The sequence below is a fragment of the Megalobrama amblycephala genome, linkage group LG3 (assembly GCF_018812025.1).
Source record: "Megalobrama amblycephala isolate DHTTF-2021 linkage group LG3, ASM1881202v1, whole genome shotgun sequence".
In the NCBI taxonomy this organism is placed as follows: domain Eukaryota; kingdom Metazoa; phylum Chordata; class Actinopteri; order Cypriniformes; family Xenocyprididae; genus Megalobrama; species Megalobrama amblycephala.
In genome coordinates this window covers 6987616-7008010 of record NC_063046.1, presented here as the reverse complement: position 1 = coordinate 7008010, position 20395 = coordinate 6987616, and the positions used below count along the sequence as shown (strand labels likewise).

General features: G+C 35.4%; 2 protein-coding genes across 2 annotated transcripts; one reads left to right on the top strand and one right to left on the bottom strand.

Moving 5' to 3' along the window:
- Positions 1-368: 368 nt before the first annotated feature.
- On the bottom strand, positions 369-4781 carry tlnrd1 (talin rod domain containing 1). Its single transcript, XM_048183660.1, has one exon. It carries the CDS (start codon positions 3432-3434, stop codon positions 2370-2372), a length of 1065 nt encoding a protein of 354 aa, XP_048039617.1. The 5' UTR covers positions 3435-4781; the 3' UTR covers positions 369-2369.
- Positions 4782-7831: 3050 nt separating this feature from the next.
- On the top strand, positions 7832-14541 carry mesd (mesoderm development LRP chaperone). Its single transcript, XM_048183659.1, has 3 exons — positions 7832-8020; positions 10927-11159; positions 14101-14541. The coding sequence occupies exons 1-3, from the start codon at positions 7868-7870 to the stop codon at positions 14333-14335; spliced, it is 621 nt and encodes a 206-aa protein (XP_048039616.1). The 5' UTR covers positions 7832-7867; the 3' UTR covers positions 14336-14541.
- Positions 14542-20395: the final 5854 nt, after the last annotated feature.

Sequence of the window (20395 nt, the reverse complement as noted above, 5' to 3'; positions counted from 1 at the left end):
TGCCGTATAAATGCACTTTAACATTGAAATATGACAAACCTCTTGAGTTAAAAAGCGCTAGTGAGCCTTGCATTAATCAATGGTTTTCCGTGTACAGGAAATGTGTGGGATAAACGGCTACACTTAAGATGTGCGGCGGCAGAGATAAACATTCCAGACTTCAAACGCTCAGATTAAGGTAGCAGGAGGCTTATCGAGGACTAAGATAACAAATGGAAGACATGGGGAACTAGTCAAGGTAGCTTCTGCGTAAAGCAGCTCTTCAAAGGCACCAGGATTATTAGGTTTAACTTCACCCAATCCAAATCCAAATCAAATGCTTCACTAAATGCTAGTTTCTTTCACAAAAATGACTTAAAGTGCTAGGATGCATCATTCAATTGCTCATAATCAAGTATTTTAATCTTTAGACTGAGATGTCACACAATAACAGTTATGAGAAACAACATTTTTAATTACTTGAAATAAATACTCCAGTACATGCATGATAAAAAATGAGGGGGTGGGCAAGGGAAAAAAACAGCACATTAAAATATAATTGTAAGTCTTGTAAATAGTGTAAAACCTATGGCACACACTCACAGCAGCTTTAACTCATTACAAATTCACACATGGAATACGAACAACATGATGCTGATGATTTCTACAGGTCTCAAATGACATCCATTCAGCTCAACACTGAGGTAAAGACTTTCAGTTTCATTTTAAGGCTTCTGTTGTATAACGACCACTTTTGGCCATATTCTCAACCGACAGAGACATTGCTGAAAAGTTGTCAGTTTTTTAGTAAAAGCTACTTTTTTCCCCCCACAAATCACATCCAGTATGAGAAAAACCAATAATGTGACCTTGAGTAAAGCCGACTGCCATTAAAAGTTAATTTAGATGGATAAACACTATATTTACTCATCTTAGGGCTGGGCGATATTGCTCAAAATCTTGATATTTTTTCAAAATTTTCCCAAAAAAAAAAAAAAAAAAATTGTTGGTCCCCCATGAAAAAGACATCTGGATAGAATGGTTAGTCACAAAATACATACATATTGTTTAACACAAAATCAACACTAGTTTATTCATTAACTTATCTTATTTATATGAACCTCTTATTTGCATCGTGTTTAGTCATAATAAAAGGATTCAAGAGCATGTACACAATATGTGATCGTGCTGAATGAAAACTCTAGCATTTTGAGCAGTATTGAGCGGATTCCCCACTAACTCATACAATGCAGGGTTAAATACTCCATTTTAGAGGGATTACTTGCCACTTGTTAAGAGTTCGTTTAAAAGCTGAATTTCTAAGCTTTAAAACGATACCTATTTTGTGTTATTATGTTTAGTGGTTACTTAGTAGTTTGATGATGTTGTTTTTGCGGGGAGGTGTGTCCTGCCGGTGGTACAGTTTGGGTTAAGGGGTTAAAATATTGCAAACATTCAATGTTTTAACCCCATACTATGCAGGGTTAAACACTCCGTTTTAGATGGATTACTCAACAATTGTTAATTGTTAATTGCCGGCAGTGCACTTGGGGCTTAAGGGGTTAAAAAATAATATTGCAAATATTCATTGCAGCCCTAACTCATACTATGCAGGGTTAAACACTCAGCTTAAAAGGGATTACTCAGGAATCGTTCATTTTTTTTTTTTTTTTTTTTTTTTGCGGGGAGGTGTGTCCTGTCAGCGGTACACTTCAGGTTTCAGGGGTTAAGAGATTATATTGTCAATATTCAATGTATCGCCTAGCCCTAAGGCATACTATGCAGGGTTAAATACTCCATTTTAGAGGGATTACTTGCCACTTGTTAAGAGTTCATTTAAAAGCTGAGTTTCAAATATTCAATGTTTTAACCCCATACTATGCAGGGTTAAACACTCAGTTTTAGATGGAATGGAATAGAATTTTTTGGTGTGTCCTGCCGGCGATGCACTTGGGGCTTAAGGGGTTAAAAGATAATATTGCAAATATTAATTGTATCGCTCAGCCCTAATTCATACTATGCAGGATTAAACATTCAGTTTTAAAGGGATTACTCAGGAATCGTTCGTTTTTTTCACGGGGTGGTGTGTCCTGCCGGTGGTGCGCTTGGGGCTTAAGGGGTTAAAAGATAATATTGCAAATATTAATTGTATCGCCCAGCCCTAACTCATACTATGCAGGGTTAAACACTCAGTTTTAAAGGGATTACTCAGGAATCTTAAACTTTTTTCGCGGGGTGGTGTGTCCTGCCGGCGGTGAACTTCAGGTTTCAGGGGTTAAAAGATAATATTGCAAATATTCATTGTATCGCCCAGCCCTAAGGCATACTATGCAGGGTTAAACCTGATTAGATTCTTTGGTACTTCAAAAATAACGTGCCGGGGAGGAGTTTTAATTCACAGAATGAGAGTTAACTGGCGGTAAAGTTCTAGGTGAGGATCGTTCCCTTAGTGCCTGAGACAGGAGTGTGCATCCGTCCGAGACGGCGCACGCGGAGTTGCGCAGCCGCTCCCGGTAGACGGGCATCTGCGAGCTGCTCTCGGGATGCTGGGAGATATCCCTGAGGCCCTGGGTCAGGAGCACGCAGGCCGACACCACGCTCATGGCGCCGCCCAGAACAGCCGTCTGCACCCCCTTGCCCTCGGGGGTGATGGTGGCGGCTTTGCCGAGGAACTGCGGCTCTGTTGCGAAACCCACCAAGGCGTGCACGGCCTGCACGAGCGGGCCGCTGAAGAGGACGCAACGGTTGCGCGTCAGCTCGCTGGGGCAGGACTTTAGCTCGCGCACGCACGCCAGCAGAGCCGTGGCGCTCGTGCTCATGCATTTGACGCTAGCTTTGAACTGCTCCTTGGCGAACTTGTCCTTGGATTTATCACTGGCCAGAGAGGAGGCGTCCGTGAGCGTGGTGAGGTTCTTCAGGATGTTCTGCGACACCTCCAGAAGGAGCTGCGGCGTCAGGTCGGCCAGAGCCGTCAGGCGGAGGATGTTGCACGTCTGCTCCACTTCGTGCCGGCAGCGGGTGACTTTGTAGCGGTCCACCAGGCCGGGAACGGCGGCCTGCGAGCCCGGGATCTCCACGGCCGCCAAGTACGCGGCGTGCGCCGAATACTCGGTCAGCGAGACCACCAGGTCCCCCATCTCCACCAGTCGGTCCCCCACCTCCACAAACTTCCCCATGTTGAGCTGGCTCTGAATGTCATGAACAATAATAGACAACTCCTTAGTCCGCGCGATCAAGGTGTCGCGACACTTCTCGAACGTCTCCGCGATGGCCACGCCGTCGGAGTTCACCACCGGCCTGGTCTCGCTGGACAGCAGGAGCAGGTCCGCCACCAGCTGCATTTTGCTCTTGCATGCGTCACAGATGGATGAAAGTCTTTTCCTTTGTTGCAAGCTGCCGCTAAGGATGCTGGTAGAAACCTCGCTATCTGATTTTCCAGAGCCACTACTAGCCATAGTAGTGTGGTCGCTCTAATGTTCAAAATAAAGATCGCGACACACGTTCTGTGATTTATGTCATTTTCTTCAGTAAAAAAAAAAAAGATTTCCACACCTTCTCAAGGAGAGTGAAAACTGGCCAAAGAGTCTATAATGTCCTTCAGAAGAAAAACACACACAGGATAACTCAAAATGATCACTCAATGCGCTTGCGAGAAGTATTTTAGAAAAATATTCTTATAATAATATAAAATGCGGGCGAAATAAGCTGATGAGAGCTATAATTAAATATCCCTTCAATTGAAACACTCTGAATTGCCCAATGTTTAAATAATCAGATTTTAGGTGTGCATAACGAAGAGAAAAAAATCAAAATGCAATTCACAACTACCTCTGTTAAGGTAGGCTACAGTCTGATCAGTTTCACAGGTTGTTGCTCCAACAAACCAAAAAATAAAAAATCTTTACTGCAGTGCCATGAAGATGCCCAGATGAAGGCAAAGTGCAGGTTGACTTCCAAAATCTGTCATTTCAGGTTCGTGTCATGCAAATTAAATGCATTTAAATACACGATGATGATGCTGATGATGATGATGATGTAATGACCGTCTTGCTGACCCTCCGTCCGAAGCGCGAGACGCGCGCGCGCCCCGCCGCCACTGCACCATCATCCCACGACACCTCGAAAACTCATAAAACGTTCCCGAACGACTTTCAGCCGTTTCTTTTTCATACACAATCCAAGTTCTGTGGGAAAACTCAGTTCCTTATGCATATCTATTGTCCATACGCCCTCTCCAGCAGAAAAGCAACGGTAGTCCAGTGGCAGATAGTTTCGCTTTTGCTTGCCATCGTTTTAACGTAATGTTTTAATGCGGTTTTAACGAACTTAGTTCGCGATTGAGACTCTCGCGCGTCGGTTGTAGTCTCCCGCTACATCTTGCGTATCAGGAAGCGGCGGGAGGGTGTGGCTGAATAGCCTGTTAGCTTCCCTCAAACTCCGACACTTTTATACACTCCACAAGCATTATTCCTGGTCATAGAGTCGAAACTCCTCCTTTTAATTCAGCAACCGCTCAACCGATACGCTTATTTTTCTGAGGTAACGTCAGTCGCGCGAGAAGTCGTGTTCATTCCTCACCAGTCATCGTTTCCCGAGGCCCCGATGTGAGACTCAACTACCGGTCTGAGGGCAAAAGTTACACCCAAAGACAAGTTCCAGAGAAGTTCCTTCTGTTATCCTTTTTGTTTGGTTGGGTTTTCTCGTTTCTGCTGTTGTAAATCCAACAGGTCTCTCGCGTGTGGGGTATTTACTACTTTCACAATGTTCGCTTTCAGAGCGGCATAGAGAGAATTATTTTTTAGTTTAGCGGAAACGCCGGTTCTATTATTATGCTTTTGAATATTAATCATCGGTCTTCCGAACTCCAGCGTTTATTGTTTTGATTTCCTTGAATTGATTTGCCGTCACATTTTTGAGCTGTTTAAAGTATATTAAAGTATTTTGCTCCATTTATTTATATTGATGTGTATTTATCTATTTATTATTATCGTTTATTTATGTATTTATCTTTAGGCATTAAAAACAAATGTTTTTTTTTTCACTAAAAAAAGTTATAATCTTTAATTATAACAATTAATAATATATCAATTATCATATAAACAAATTACTTTACCCAATACTGTACTAAGTTTTCTACAACTATAGGGTATATTATACAATACTACAGTTTACTGTAGTAAAAAAATTGTATACTACAGGTGAAAAAATAGTAAATACTATAGTGTTTTTGAACCATATTATAGTAAATTGTAGTATATACTGTATTTACAACACTTTGTTAATAAATGCTTCAGCATACTGTAGTATTAACTATAGTGAACTGATAAACTGTAATAAATACTGTAGTATACTTTAGTTTTTACTACAGTAAACTGTAGTGTATATTGTAGTATAATATACCCTAAAGTTGTAGAAAACTTAGTACAGTATTGGGTAATTTGTTTATATTATTATAGTTGTTATATTACCACAGCAACTATAGAATTATCACAATAAATTAATTCAAGTACTTTACTATAGTATGGTTCAAAAACACTATAGTATTTACTATAAAATACTATAGTATTTTTACAGTTGATCAGTTCACTAGGCTATAGTTAATAAAAAAGTATGCTGAAGCATTTATTAACAAAGTGTTGTAATTAGTATAATATATACAGTATACTACACTTTACTATAGTATGGTTCAAAAACACTATAGTAATTTTTTTCACGTGGGAAATAATACTAAACAAAAAACCACCCTACCGCGCTCATAAAAATACCAGAGTGACCTCAAAACAGCTGATTCATCTTGGGAAGGGAAATCGGATTCGCCGCTGAAAAACTATGACGTAAATGCAGCAGAGCACTTTTCATTAGGCAAAAAGAGACGTCGGGAGTGTGAAGGAGCCAATGAGAAACTACAGGGTGGGGCTGCTGCACTGAAAACCCTCCTCTTTGGACACGGGAAGGGCTTTCGTCAAGTTAAAGAACTATGGGTCATATATGATCATCTAAATATTGCATTATGGGGACTTACAAGCATACTATGCATTCACATAATAACATACAGGCTTATCTTTAACCCTTGACATTCCACAACAGTGTTTTGCTCTACTCAGTTTCAAACAACAGATGTTCTTCATATTCAGTGCGGATCCCTGATGCAGACCTTGTTTGGTCTGATTCCTTATTAAATTCCAAGATTTGCTACTGGATAACACATAGCATTTGTGTGAAGTGTGTTAGGTCTGATCTGGGGGCTGAGGCTGTGAATGTCAGCTGTACAGCTGCACGGGGCACTGTGCCATTGGGTGGGGTGTCCTGAGAGGAAACAGTTCCGATTCTGTTGAATGAGCCGCACACTTCTTATGAGTCCCGTGACAAGCATTGCAGAGACCCGTGAAGAGCTGAAAAAGCCTGAAATATGAATTATTTTGTTACCTCTTCAGTTCATAACAAGGGAGTTTAGTTGTAACAGTCTTCTTTCTTGTTTCTTCTTCTTTTTTTTGTTGTTGTTATTGAATAAACTTTAACATTAACATGCACTTTCGTTCAAATGAAAATATTGAACATCATATAATAATGCATATAAAAATAAAAGAGAAAATTAAATTAAATTAGAACAGCCAGGTATAAAATAGTGCTGTCAAATCGATTAATTGCGATTAATCGCCTCTAACATAAAAGTTTGTAAATATATAATGTATGTATGTATGTATGTATATGTATGTATATATATATATATATATATATATGTACATGTATGTGTATGTATATATATATATATATATATATATATATATAAATATATACACGCATTATGCATATGCATATATACATAATGTTACATAATGTGTGTGTGTGTGTGTGTGTGTATATATATATATATAAAAGTAGTGCTGTCAAATCGATTAATCATGATTAATTGCATCTAACATAAAAGTTTGTAAATATATACATATACACATGTATATGCACAATTATGACAAAAATCATAATTGTCGATCATTCCCTTGAAATTGTAATTGCGATTATTACGATTATCACAATTTGTATTGAATGATGTTTTGAATGGCATGCAGTTGCTTCAAATAATGGTATAAAGCTATATTTTATATATATATATATATATATATATATATATATATATATATAAAAAACAAGTAGAAAACACATTTTTTTTATTGCTTTTCTATCACATTACGCCTCAAATGTCAACTGTACATTGGTTTGGTTTCTTCTTAAAATAAAAATATAATAATAATAAACATATGAGTCATTTTCATGGTTAAATTCATATATATATATATATATATATATATATATATATATATATATATATATATATATATATATATGTGTGTGTATACATGATTTGGCAGCACAAGTATGAAAATATCAAATAAATACTGTGGGTATTCAGCCTTGCTTCAGGTTTTTATTAATAATCTTTTCTTCAGAATAATCAGTGAAGCAGTGAAGTCTTGTAATAAGGCTGATCCGCATGTCAGTATTTATTTTCCTAAGTATTAATTCATTGTAGATAAAATAAAACAGCTTTTAAAAGTGTAATGTAAATCTAATAAGACATCGAAACTCTTTTAGAGATGGAAAACTCTGAAATGAAATTAAAAACCACAAAAGCTTTTCAAATGTACATAAAAGTTTATTTTATTTTATCTTATTATTTACCATGTAGCCTACACTTAGGCTATTAACTTGTTTGGTCCCCATACAGCTTTTACACTTTGTTACTTAATTATGTAATTTATATGATTGTATTTTGTGTTCTTCTGCAAGGTACCAGCATCAATAGGCCACGTGATCAGGTAAACACGCCCTCTTCCCTTAGCCTATGACGAGCAGAAAGATTTCACCCAATCAGCGAGCTACAAGTTTAAAGATGGCGTCGCCCGTCAGCAGCAGGACTGTATCAGTATTGCTTTTTGTCGTATTATTCATATCGGTTCATTGTACAGAACCGAAACCGAAGAAGAAGAAAGACATAAGGGATTATAATGACGCGGATATGGCCAGACTGCTGGAGGAGTGGGAGGTATGAACGAACTCATCCGCAATCACTCAGTCATGTGCCTCTCACGATGAAATACCATGGTAACCGCCAAAATACCATAGTTTCTGCTGCAAAACCATAGTGAATCAGTATGGGAGCTCGTTCAAACTAGCTTTCGGGAAAGTGTTGCAGTTTAGTTGTTTTGATGTGACTGTGAGTAAAACTAGATTTTATGGTCAACAAACTTTTTTTTTTTGTATGACAGATACAATCATGTGATCTAGTTAATCTAAAGTTAGCTATTTCACTAGTTTAAATTCATGTTTTGCATTCATGCTAACTTCAAGCCCACATGCTAAATCAGTTAGCTATGTTATGGCTGTTTGGGGATAATTGTAACGTAACGATTCATTAAAAACGTTACATAAAAGTAACAGTAACGGTTCATTAAAAACGTTACATAAAATGATTCCAGTGAGTCAGTTATCAATCACATTCTCTAGTAAGGCAAAGTCACGTGAGTTGTCGCGCATTGAGGGATTTATGTTTTATTTATGCGTTTTCATCATAGTTTATGCACGTCTTCTTATCAGATATAACATTGTCTGCCTCAGTTGAGCACATATGTCCATCTAGGCATTTCCATCCAGCGTTTTTTTATGTGATATCGCAAAATTCACACAAGTTTTACTACCGTCCCGTTCTCCTCAACACTTTTGTCATTGTACGACTACATTTGTAGTAGGGTCATTGATGAATAAGGTTTTAAAAGTGTAAAAAAACAAAAAACATAATGGAGTTATAATTAATTTTCAAATTTTATTAAGTGTTAAAGGGTTAGTTCACCCAAAAATGAAAATAATGTCATTAATTACTCATGTCGTTCCACACCCGTAAGACCTTCGTTAATCTTCAGAACACAAATTGAGATATTTTTGTTGAAATCTGATGGCTCAGTGAGACCTGCATTGACAGCAATGACATTTCCTCTCTCAAGATCCATTAATGTACTAAAAACATGTTTAAATCAGTTAATGTGAGTTCAGTGGTTCAATATTAATATTATAAACCGACGAGAATATTTTTGGTGCGCCAAAAAAACCAAAATAACGACTTATATAGTGCTGATGGCCGATTTCAAAACACTGCTTCAGGAAGCTTCAGAGCGTTATGAATCAGTGTGTCGAATCAGCGGTTCGGAGCGCCAAAGTCACATGATTTCAGCAGTTTGACACGCGATCCGAATCATGATTCGACACAAAAGATTCATAACGCTCCGAAGCTTCCTGAAGCAGTGTTTTGAAATCGGCCATCACTAAATAAGTCATTATTTTGTTTTTTTGGCGCACCAAAAATATTCTTGTCGCTTTATAATATTAATATTGAACCACTGTACTCACATGAACTGGAAATGTCATTGCGGTCAATAGAGGCCTCACTGAGCCATCGGATATCATCAAAAATATCTTAATTTACATTCCGAAGATTAACGAAGGTCTTACGGGTGTGGAACGACATGAGGGTGAGTAATTAATTACATTATTTTCATTTTTAGGTAAACTATCCCTTTAACAATGAGATTGTGGTTTTTATAATCAATTAACAATGCTTTTGTCATGTTTTTTTTTACAAGATGGACAAAATTTGTCACCAAAAAAGTCATTCAGTTTAACCAAAATTTCGGTTTTACTGAATGAAACTTTTGGTTATACCGAATGACGATATTTTCAAATAATGCTAACAGGCTGATATCTAGCTAGTTAGCTAACTAAAGGACAATCAAGCATTTTATATTTAGTTTTTAAAATATTACAACATTTTCCATGTTTTATAGCGGTTGTACCGAATGACCTGATGTTTCGGGACATGCGTATGATGAAGTGAAAACATGAATTTATCAGATAGTTAAGAGAGAGTTAGTTACTTTGCTTCACGACCATGTGGTCCTTTGGAGGCGTCTGGATGATGTCACATCCTATCACATGATATTGACCGTATTACTTGATCCAAAATGATCCCTTTATATTGGTTACTCCGAATGACATCAATGAAATTCATTTTTCCGGACATTCTTTCTCATAACACAGCAACGACTTCTACACATAATTTTAATATAATTTTGCATTGTGTTGATATATGATGTTATAAAATCATGCCAGAATAATAAATATATACATTTATTACATTTTAAGATGTTGTAATCACAAATGAAATGGCTGTATTGGCCTTTGGACGGTTAAACCGAATGACCTTTTGACACTTCAGAATCTTTAAAATACCTTTATATGTAGCAAAATATAATTAAAACCTTTTGGATTCAATAAAAGAGATCTAGTTGTACTACTTTACATACTTTGGATGGCATACCATTTTATTATTATCAAGGCCTTTGGACAAACAAATGACTTGTCACGTCAATGACCCTGTAACAGTAAATGTCATGTTGTAAACTAACATGCTAACAGTTTATTCACACATTTTATAGAGACACTCCTTGAGTTAAAGGTTACCTTTGAAAGAACATGGTTCACAGAAATTAGTGAGTATTAAATATACAAAGATGTAAAGCTATTGAAATATTATTTGCATATATTTTCATTCTGAATCTAAACTGAACGATGCATTAAAGTTTGAAAATATTTGATATTATAAGTAAGCCTATGAAATATTTAGAGTTTAACAATATAATGTCAAGTTTTAAAATGATTAATATGAGATTTATAATGTTTAAAGTATAAATATAAAATACTGAATACTTAAATAAAATGTCACTCTGATATCGTTATCACATTTTCCGTTCTTGTTGATGTCTGACAGCAGCGCTGTGCGATTAGATTCAATAAGCTGAAATATGTCATTTTTATCGCCCAGCCCTAACTGCAGGTAACTTACATTTTGGCATTTTATTTCTTCAGTGTTTCTTATTGACGTCTTTTCGTTTATGACAGAAAGATGATGACATCGAGGAGGGCGATTTACCAGAGCACAAAAGGTCTCCTCCACCCATCGACTTCTCGAAAATAGATGCGTCCAAACCAGAGGAGCTCTTGAAGATGTCCAAGAAGGGAAAGACCTTGATGGTGTTTGCCTCTGTGTCAGGAAACCCGACAGAGAAGGAGACAGAAGAGATCACCAGCCTGTGGCAGGGCAGCCTCTTCAATGCCAACTATGATGTTCAGAGGTAACGACTAGGCCTTGGCAATATGGTAAAAAAAAAAATCATATTTGTTCATATTGAAGGCTATGAAAACAAATATAGTGAATGAGACTTATGCTATATATTATGTGCAAAAAAAGGGTATAAATCACATTACATTCTAACAACATTACAATCAATGCTAAATTAAAAATGAAAATAAATAAAAACATAAGCACAGACTAAATGTTGACTGGTAAGAGGAACACACATTTAATAGTCACTTTACAGTTACTGCTGTCATAAAAACGCACTTACAGGTCTAAAATTCTACATGTGGCACATATAATGTCCAACAACAAATATTTTAGCAAAATGTATATTTTAGTCAGAATAGAGTGCAACTTTTTTCCCTTCATTTCTCCCATAGGGATTCTTTGTTAAAGCCATGACACTACGAGGGGAATCATAACAATACAAACTCTTATTTAACCCTTATAGGGTCTTTGGGGTCTTTTTAGACCCCAAACGACGTTTGCTCAAATAATTTCTATGTTCAAATGATTTCATAATATTTAGACATGAATCCAACTGAACAATACTTGTGAAAAGATGTCTCTCAGTCAGTCAAATAGCACAGAGCAAATAGTGGAGCTCTGCAGCCATTTACTAGTAAAAATGATAGGGTTTTTTTTTTACTTTTAAAATGGCATTTTCCAAAAGATGTGCAAAAATCTTACACTAAACCATGTTGAATTATCCATGCTATCTCCATGAATGAAATTTAGAAATGTGGGTCTAACTCTCTTTATGAATTTTAAATAAAAAGCTGTTTTTGTATAAAAACCTTTTTAAAAAAATATTGTTTAATTTATTTATATGAATGTAAAAAATATGATAAATCCTCCAAAAACTGCACAAATGTCAAGTAAAAACATTAATAAACAGAGTAAAATTACATTTGTTTAAAAAAACAAAAAAAACAATTATTTTGTTACAAAATTACATTTTGTTGCCTGGGGTCTGTGGAGACCCCAACGACCCTGAGTGTACTTCCCAAACAAAGACCGCATAAGAGTTAAAGCAAAAATGTATTAGGAAATCTGACAAAAATACAAAGGTATAAGACTTGTACTTAGTGTCTTTAGTGAGGGAAAGAACTACAATCCCATGAAGCATTGCGAACAGCATAATTGATGGAGAAATATTAAGCTATGCATTAAAAAATGTTGAATATATAGACAATATATTTTAAGTTTATTGCAAAATATGCATATTCATTGAAATACTGAAATATTTTGAGAGTTTAGAGAGACCGACTTGATTATGTCATTCGCAGGCTAAAGAGATATTTTGCTGCATGTTGCTTGTTTCGAGTCTCTGATTGGTGGAATTTTCTGTACAGCGTCAGGGGTAATGTAGTTTTTCACCAGGAATTCCACTATTAAACTTGATTATTTAAAAAAAAGCTGAAATAACATGGGCTGACGGCTTCAACAGAAGCAAATGCTATCGATTAACAACCTCGTAGCTCATAGTAGGACTATCTTTAAAGGTTTATAAGTTATCGTTAAAAATCAATTTCCCTATGAAGGAAAAAATGAATGGAGTTTTTACTGTTGCGCTCTATTATGGTGTTCCTATTCTAATGCGCACCGTCTGTTTGGTGCGCTCGTTCACTGAAGTCTGTGATGTTTAGCAGAGATTCGCTTGCATAACGCTCGTCCACTCCTGAATGCAAAATGAAAATTTGCCCTATTTGGGTGTGAGCAAAAACACACTGTTTTTGTGTGTGTCCCTTTAAATGCAAATGAGCTGCTGCTCCCGGCCCCCTTTTCAGAAGAGGGCGGAGCTTTAACAGCTCAACAACAACAAAGCTGGAGAATCTCACGCAGCCAAAATGAGGATTGTCAGTAACGGTGTTCAGCCTTACATTGTTCAAACCGGAGTCGACACTGATGGAGAGACTCAGGAAGAAGTTACAACTTTTAGAATGAAACTGGACGTTTCTGAACGGTTAGTGGATAAATTTATGTAGTTGCTGTGGAGTTGATTCAACTCATCCACTAGCATGTGCCGTCATGTTCATCTTTTGTTCAAAACCTGTATGGACGCCCACTATACATAGTGTACCTGTTTGCCAAGCAGGATAACGTGTATGATTGCTAATGCTGTGAATGGTCTAATATTTTTTTCAAAATATCACTCAGACAGAAATGTTTTTTTTTTTTTTTTTTTAAGCAATTGAGCTTGTTAGCGTCAACTTGCAAGCTATCGAGACTCTAAATAGTGTTCAGTGCTTGTCTGTGCAGCCAGTGCATGCTTTCATGCAGATTAAGGGGTGGTAATATTATAATAAGATCCCTTCCTACGTCGCAAGGGTAGCGAAATCTGAGTGGCTCGTTTTTTCACATGCTGGCAGAGGAAGGCTAACAAAAATAAAGTTACTGGGTTGTTCTTTTTCATGTTTTCTCGGTTGGTCGATGCACCGGGGATCCGATTATAGCACTTAAACACTGAAAAAGGCAGATTTTCATGATATGTCCCCTTTAAAGAGCCCATATTTGTGGGAAGTAGTGGTGCAACGGATCACTAAACTCAAAATTGGGGTGGTGGGGGTTAAAGTAACTTTGCTTTTCATTTATTTCTTAAAGCCCACTTTAAGTACTTCGATACCACAGCAAAAATCTAGCTTTTAATAATGAAACATTATTAAAGACAAATGAACAGTCAGTAATAAATAAGAACAAATACACAAATTCCAAGCATAGATAAATACAATATAACAAAGTTACAAATAATGTCTAACAGTAGTATTCAGGTACAGAAGTTGTGATGGTAGAAACAAATGAAGTATTTATGAAAGATGCATTTAGTAGATTTGAATCTGAGCCTTTGTTTTAAAGCTCTCTTAACTAGCTGTCTCTTTCTCTTGAAATGCTCTGTCACCAATCACTGAAGTTACTGTTTGTATTAATCTCATCAGATTTGTGGTGGGATCCAACCGTGTCATCTTCATGCTGCGTGACGGGAGCTACGCATGGGAGATTAAAGACTTCCTGGTCTCTCAGGACCGCTGTGAGGATGTGACCGTGGAAGGACAGGTGTACCCTGGGAAAGCTGCCAAGAAAGATGCCAAAGGGAATGAGCAAAATGAGAGCAAGAAGAAAGGAGACAAGAAAGCAGCCAACCGAGCAAATAAAAGCAAGCAGGAGCTTTGATACATGAGCCTCAAAGGCGCAGCGTCTTAATGGGACTGAAGAAGCGTTTCTCTAACAGGTGTTACCAGAGTACTTTGATGCACAGGTTACTAATGGTTGACTACAGTCAAATCAGCTGTAGTTTCAATTTCTTTGATTTGTTTTAGTCACCCACCTCATTTTTTTTTTCACAGTCTGAATCAAAGAATAAACCACTTTTATAATTACGTGTCGTGCATTACATTGATTATTTACAGTCGGTGTTAGAAAGTTATTTATAAAAGTAATGCATTACAATATTGCATTACTCCCTAAAAAAAAAAGTAACTACTTGCGTTACTTAATTTTTTGGAAAGTAACGTTACTTTTGCTTTATTTTTTCTCACCTGGACTGGGCTTGCTTGATTTTTTTTTTTTTTTTTTTTTTTTTTTTTTTTTTTACATAAAAAAGTTCAATTTTTGGCAAATGTAAAGGCCGTTTCATACCGAAAGAGTATGAATAAGCCTTTCATCTATGCTGCCATTCTGGATTGCTATGGAAGCTTGTTTCTGCCACAGAATACAAAAAATAAAGGATAATTGTGACTTTTTTTTCTCTCAACTCTGACGCAACTCGCAATTGTAAGTTTAAATCTTGCAATTCTGGCTTTGTAATGCACAATTCTGACTTCATAACTCAATTCAGACTTTACAAATTGCAATTCTGACTTTAGAATTCAATTCAGACTTTATAAATTGCAATTCAGACTTTAGAATTCAATTCAGACTTTATAAATTGCAATTCTGACTTTATAACTCTCAATTCTGACTTTATAAATTGCAATTCTGACTTTATAACTCTCAATTCTGACTTTATAAATTGCAATTCTGACTATAAATTGCAATTCTGACTTTAGAATTCAATTCTGACTTTATAAATTACAATTCTGACTTTATAAATTGCAATTCTGACTTTATAACTCTCAATTCTGACTTTATAAATTGCAATTCAGACTTTATAAATTGCAATTCTGACTAACTTGCAATTCTAACTTTATAACTCTGAATTCTGACTTTATAACTCTCAATTCTGACTTTATATCATGCGATTCTGACTTTATATCTCGCAATTCTGACTTTATAGCTTGCAATTTTGACTTTATATCTCGCAATTCGGACTTTATATCACGCAATTCTGACTTTATAAATTGCAATTCTGACTTTATAACTCTCAATTCTGACTTTAAAAATTTGCAATTCTGACTTTATAAATTGCAATTCTGACTTTATAACTCAATTCAGACTTTATAAATTTCAATTCTGACTTTATAAATTGCAATTCTGACTTTATAACTCTCAATTCTAACTTTATAAATTGCAATTCTGACTTTATAACTCTCAATTCTGACTTTATAACTCTCAATTCTGACTTTATAAATTGCAATTCTGACTTTATAAATTGCAATTCTGACTTTATAACTCAATTCAGACTTTATAAATTGCAATTCTGACTTTATAACTGGCAATTCAGACTTCATAAATTTCAATTCAGACTATATCTCGCAATTCTGACTTTATAACTCGCAATTCAGACTTTATAGTTGGCAATTCTAACTTTATATCTTGCAATTCTGACTTTATAACTTGCAATTCTGACTTTATATCTCGCAATTCTGACTTTATAACTGGCAATTCAGACTTCATAAATTGCAATTCAGACTATAACTCGCAATTCTGACTTTATAACTTACAATTCTGACTTTATAACTCGCAATTCTGACTTTATTACTCGCAATTCTGACTTTATTACTCGCAATTCTGACTTTACCACCATGAATAATTGCGAGTTTATATCACGTAATTCTGAGGGAAAAAAATCTGAATTATGGGATAAAAAGATGCAATTTCCTTTTTTTTATTTTTTATTCAGTGGTGGAAACAACCTTTTATAGGATCGCAGAAGAATAGGATGCAGGAGAAGAAATTTCAAAACTCTTCAGCAAAAAAAAAATGCATGTGACGTTTAACTAAAGTCATTTTTGCTTATTCATATGGTTGAATTGGCTCTTCAAAGGTTAAGCAAAGACACTGGTTAATAAAGTGAGATTAAATACAAAGTATATTTGTGTTGTTTAACATTTAATTATTGCAGGTTTGCATAATATCCTGAGTTTGAATTTCACTATTTTCGTTCATTTTGAGTAATATTGAATCTGTTTTGTGCAAGTGAGATGAGTATGCTTACATTTAGTCCAGAGCTAAAATACCCATCAGGTGCACACAACACCTCTGAACTTTATTTCTCTCAACATGGGGACAGGAGAGCTGTCAGTCAATAAATGTGAAAACAAAGTTATTTGAAAAAGTAACAGATATTGTTGTACATTTAAAAGTAATGTTTTACTAGCAGAGCTGGGTAGATTACTTACAAATTGTAATCAGTTACTAATTCCAAATTACATGAGAAAAATTGTAGTTAGTAACGTAATCCATTGCATTACACATTTAAGGTAGTGTAATCTGTTTTTTGATTACTTTTAGATTACTTTGGAGCAAACTCATTTATCACATTGATTTGAATAGGATAACCTTGTACCATATTGATATAAAAATACAAAGAAAAAGAAATAATTAAACTAAATTAAATAAAAATGAAATAATTTTGGGTTTAGTTATCTGATGCTATGAAAACTGGAGTGTGACGTCATGATTGACAGCTGTGATTGACGTCGTCACAGAGGCACCAAGACTTTTTTATGGATTTTCAGGAATATCTTTTGAAAAAAAGTAATCCGATTACTTAACTCGCATTATTTGTGATGCGTTACTCAAAACTGTTTACCATTGGTGTCAGACCATGTTTGTGTTCACATTTTCAAATGCAGAAAATAGTTTAAAGCCTAAAAAAAAATTTCCAGTATAGTCCCCCCCCCCCCCCCCCCCAAACACACACACACACACACACACACACACACCAGTCTAGACAAAAACATTTCTTTACTGGCTGCTTACAATTTATTAAATGCTATTATTTCTGTTGACTTTTTTACGCAACAACTAGTACATGAGCAGTCTTGGCTCAGCAGCAATAGAGAATATGACTAATCTGATTTATCTGAAGGTTTACATATCTTTCTGAAGGATGTTGAAATGCATTTGGAGGATGTTGCAGAAACAAACTGATGTGGAATCAGTCAAACAGCTTCTGGCAAAGGAAAATGAATTTAGCAGCAGCAGAGCCATTGCCCCAGTTTGAAAGAGAGCAACATTAGGTGCTAATAGAGTAATCGATCATTCTTTCCCTTCTGAAGCACCATATGCCGTGATACCCGGGAAGACGCAAGTACACCTCATGGAAAGCTGTGAGCTTTTCAGCACTTTACTGAATGATAAATGTGATCTAATTGAAATAAAAAATGATTTTTTTGTGTGTGCAGTCATCCATTAAACACTCATCCATTCTTGCAGGCGTTTGTTCATCATCCTACATTGACACATTTCTCCAATCCTTACAGAACAATGTGACATTGTTTTTATGGCAGACTAATGGAGATCCCTAACAAACATATTTTTACTTATAAGAACTTGTATTTATAACAAGCTTTTTTGCATATTGCTAGCATATTTTAACACATTGTTTGCATGAATTAGCATGTTGGTATGTTTTAACATGTTGCTAAAATTAATTATCATGTTACTTTCTAACATGTTTTACCACATTGCTTGTATGAATTAACATGTTGCTAACATGTTTTACCACCTTGTTAGCATTATTTACCACTTTTCTAACATGAATTAGTATGTTGCAAGCATGTTTTAGCATATTGTTAGCATGAATTAGCATGTTGGTATCATGCTTTAACAGATTAGCATGTTTTCACACATTGTTAACATGAATTATCATGTTTTGCTGACACGTTTTAACATGTTGCTAACATTAATTATCATGTTGCTAGCATGTTTTTTCACATTAGTTGTGTCCCAAACAACGCATTATACACTATGTACTTATGCACTATGTACTCATCCATGTAGTGCGTGAATTTTTTTAAGGTTATTTTGTCATTTAACATCAGAGTCTGATCCCCCCTCCCCCTATATAATTAAAGCTGCGACAGTTGAGTGCATGAAGTGGCCAACATTCCACACTTAGTTTTTTCTGTTATTTTAGTGCATCATCCGGGTACTTAAAGTGTTCGTTTTCTTTTTGGAATTTTCAGTGTGAACACACTACTCACACTATTTGTACTTAAAAACATCATAGAATAGTGCATAAGTACGTGAATTGGGACGCACCTATTGCTTGCATGAATTAGCATGTTTTAGCATGTTGTCCTAGGATAGTCATTAACATGTTGCTATCATGAATTATCATGTTTTGCTGACATAACAGGTTGCTAGCATGAATTATGTTGTTAGCATGTTTTAGCACACATTGTTAGCATTAATTAGCATATTGTTAGCATATTTTAGCACATTGTTAGCATGAATTAACATGTTGGTATGTTATAATATTTTGCTAACATTAATTATCATGTTACTTTCTAACGTTTTACCACACTGTTAACACTTTGCTAGCATGTTTTACCACATTGTTAACACTTTGTTAGCATGTTTTAGCACATTAATAGTATGAATTAGCATGTTGGTATCATGTTTTAACAGATTAACATGTTTTCACACATTGTTCAAATGAATTATCATGTTTTAACATGTTGCTAGCATGTTGCTAGTATGAATTAGCATGTTTTAGCATGTTGTCCTAGGATAGTCATTAACATGTTGTTAACATGAATTATGTTTTGTTGACATGTTTTAACAGGTTGTTAACATGAATTATCATGTTGCTGGCATTTTTTAACACATTGCTAACATGAATTAGCCTATTGTTAGCATGAATTAGCATGTTTGCATGTTGCATGTTTGCTAACATTAATTATCATGTTACTTTCTAGCATGTGTTACCACATTGTTAGCATGATTTAGCACATTGCTAGCATGTTTTAGCACATTGATAGTATGAATTAACATGTTGGTATCATGCTTTAACAGATAAGCATGTTTTCACACATTGTTAAAATTAATTATGTTTTAACATGTTGCTAACATTAATTATGTTACTTTCTAGCATTTTTTCCCACCTTGTTAGCATGATTTAGCACTTTACTAGCATGTTTTAGCACATTGCTAACATGAATTAGCATACTGTTAGCATTTTTTAGCACATTGTTAGCATTAATTAGCATGTTGGTATGTTTTAACATGTTACTAACATTAATTATGTTACTTTCTAGCATGTTTTACCACATTGTTAGCATGATTTAACACATTGATAGTATGAATTAACATGTTGGTATCATGCTTTAACAGATAAGCATGTTTTCACACATTGTTAAAATTAATTATATTTTAACATGTTGCTAACATTAATTATCATGTTACTTTCTAGCATGTTTTACCACCTTGTTAGCATTATTTAGCACTTTACTAGCATGTTTTAGCACATTACTAGCATGTTTTAGCTTATTGTTAGCACATTTTAGGACATTGTTATCATAAATTAACATGTTGGTATGTTTTAACATGTTACTACCATTAATTATCATGTTACTTTCTAGCATGTTTTACCACCTTGTTAGCATGATTTAGCAATTTAGCATGATTTAACACAAAGTAGATTAAGCTTAAATAGTATTTCAGTTTGTTGCCTTTCTCAAGCCAACATTATATCACAGTCTTTTTAATAGAATTTGGTACTGATGACGACAGCTGATGACCAGCATTCTCTAAAACAAAACAAACACGGATAACCTCATTCCCATCAACATTTGCCGGTTTAAATCATGGGAGCTGCACTGACCGCGTTCTTAATTGCGTTAAATTAGGTCAAATAACAAGATTCAACATTCCAGAAACATGCCAGCAACCCATGATGACATTCAAGAATGTCAGTGCAGTTTCCCATGTCTGAAGTAACGCTGACCATCGACCGCTTCAGCTTGCTTCACTCTGCAAACATCAGTGTACATTCATAGATGTTGAGAATGCAGGATCCACCCTTGTCCGGTATGGAATATTTCCACACCATCTGCTGAAGAAAAT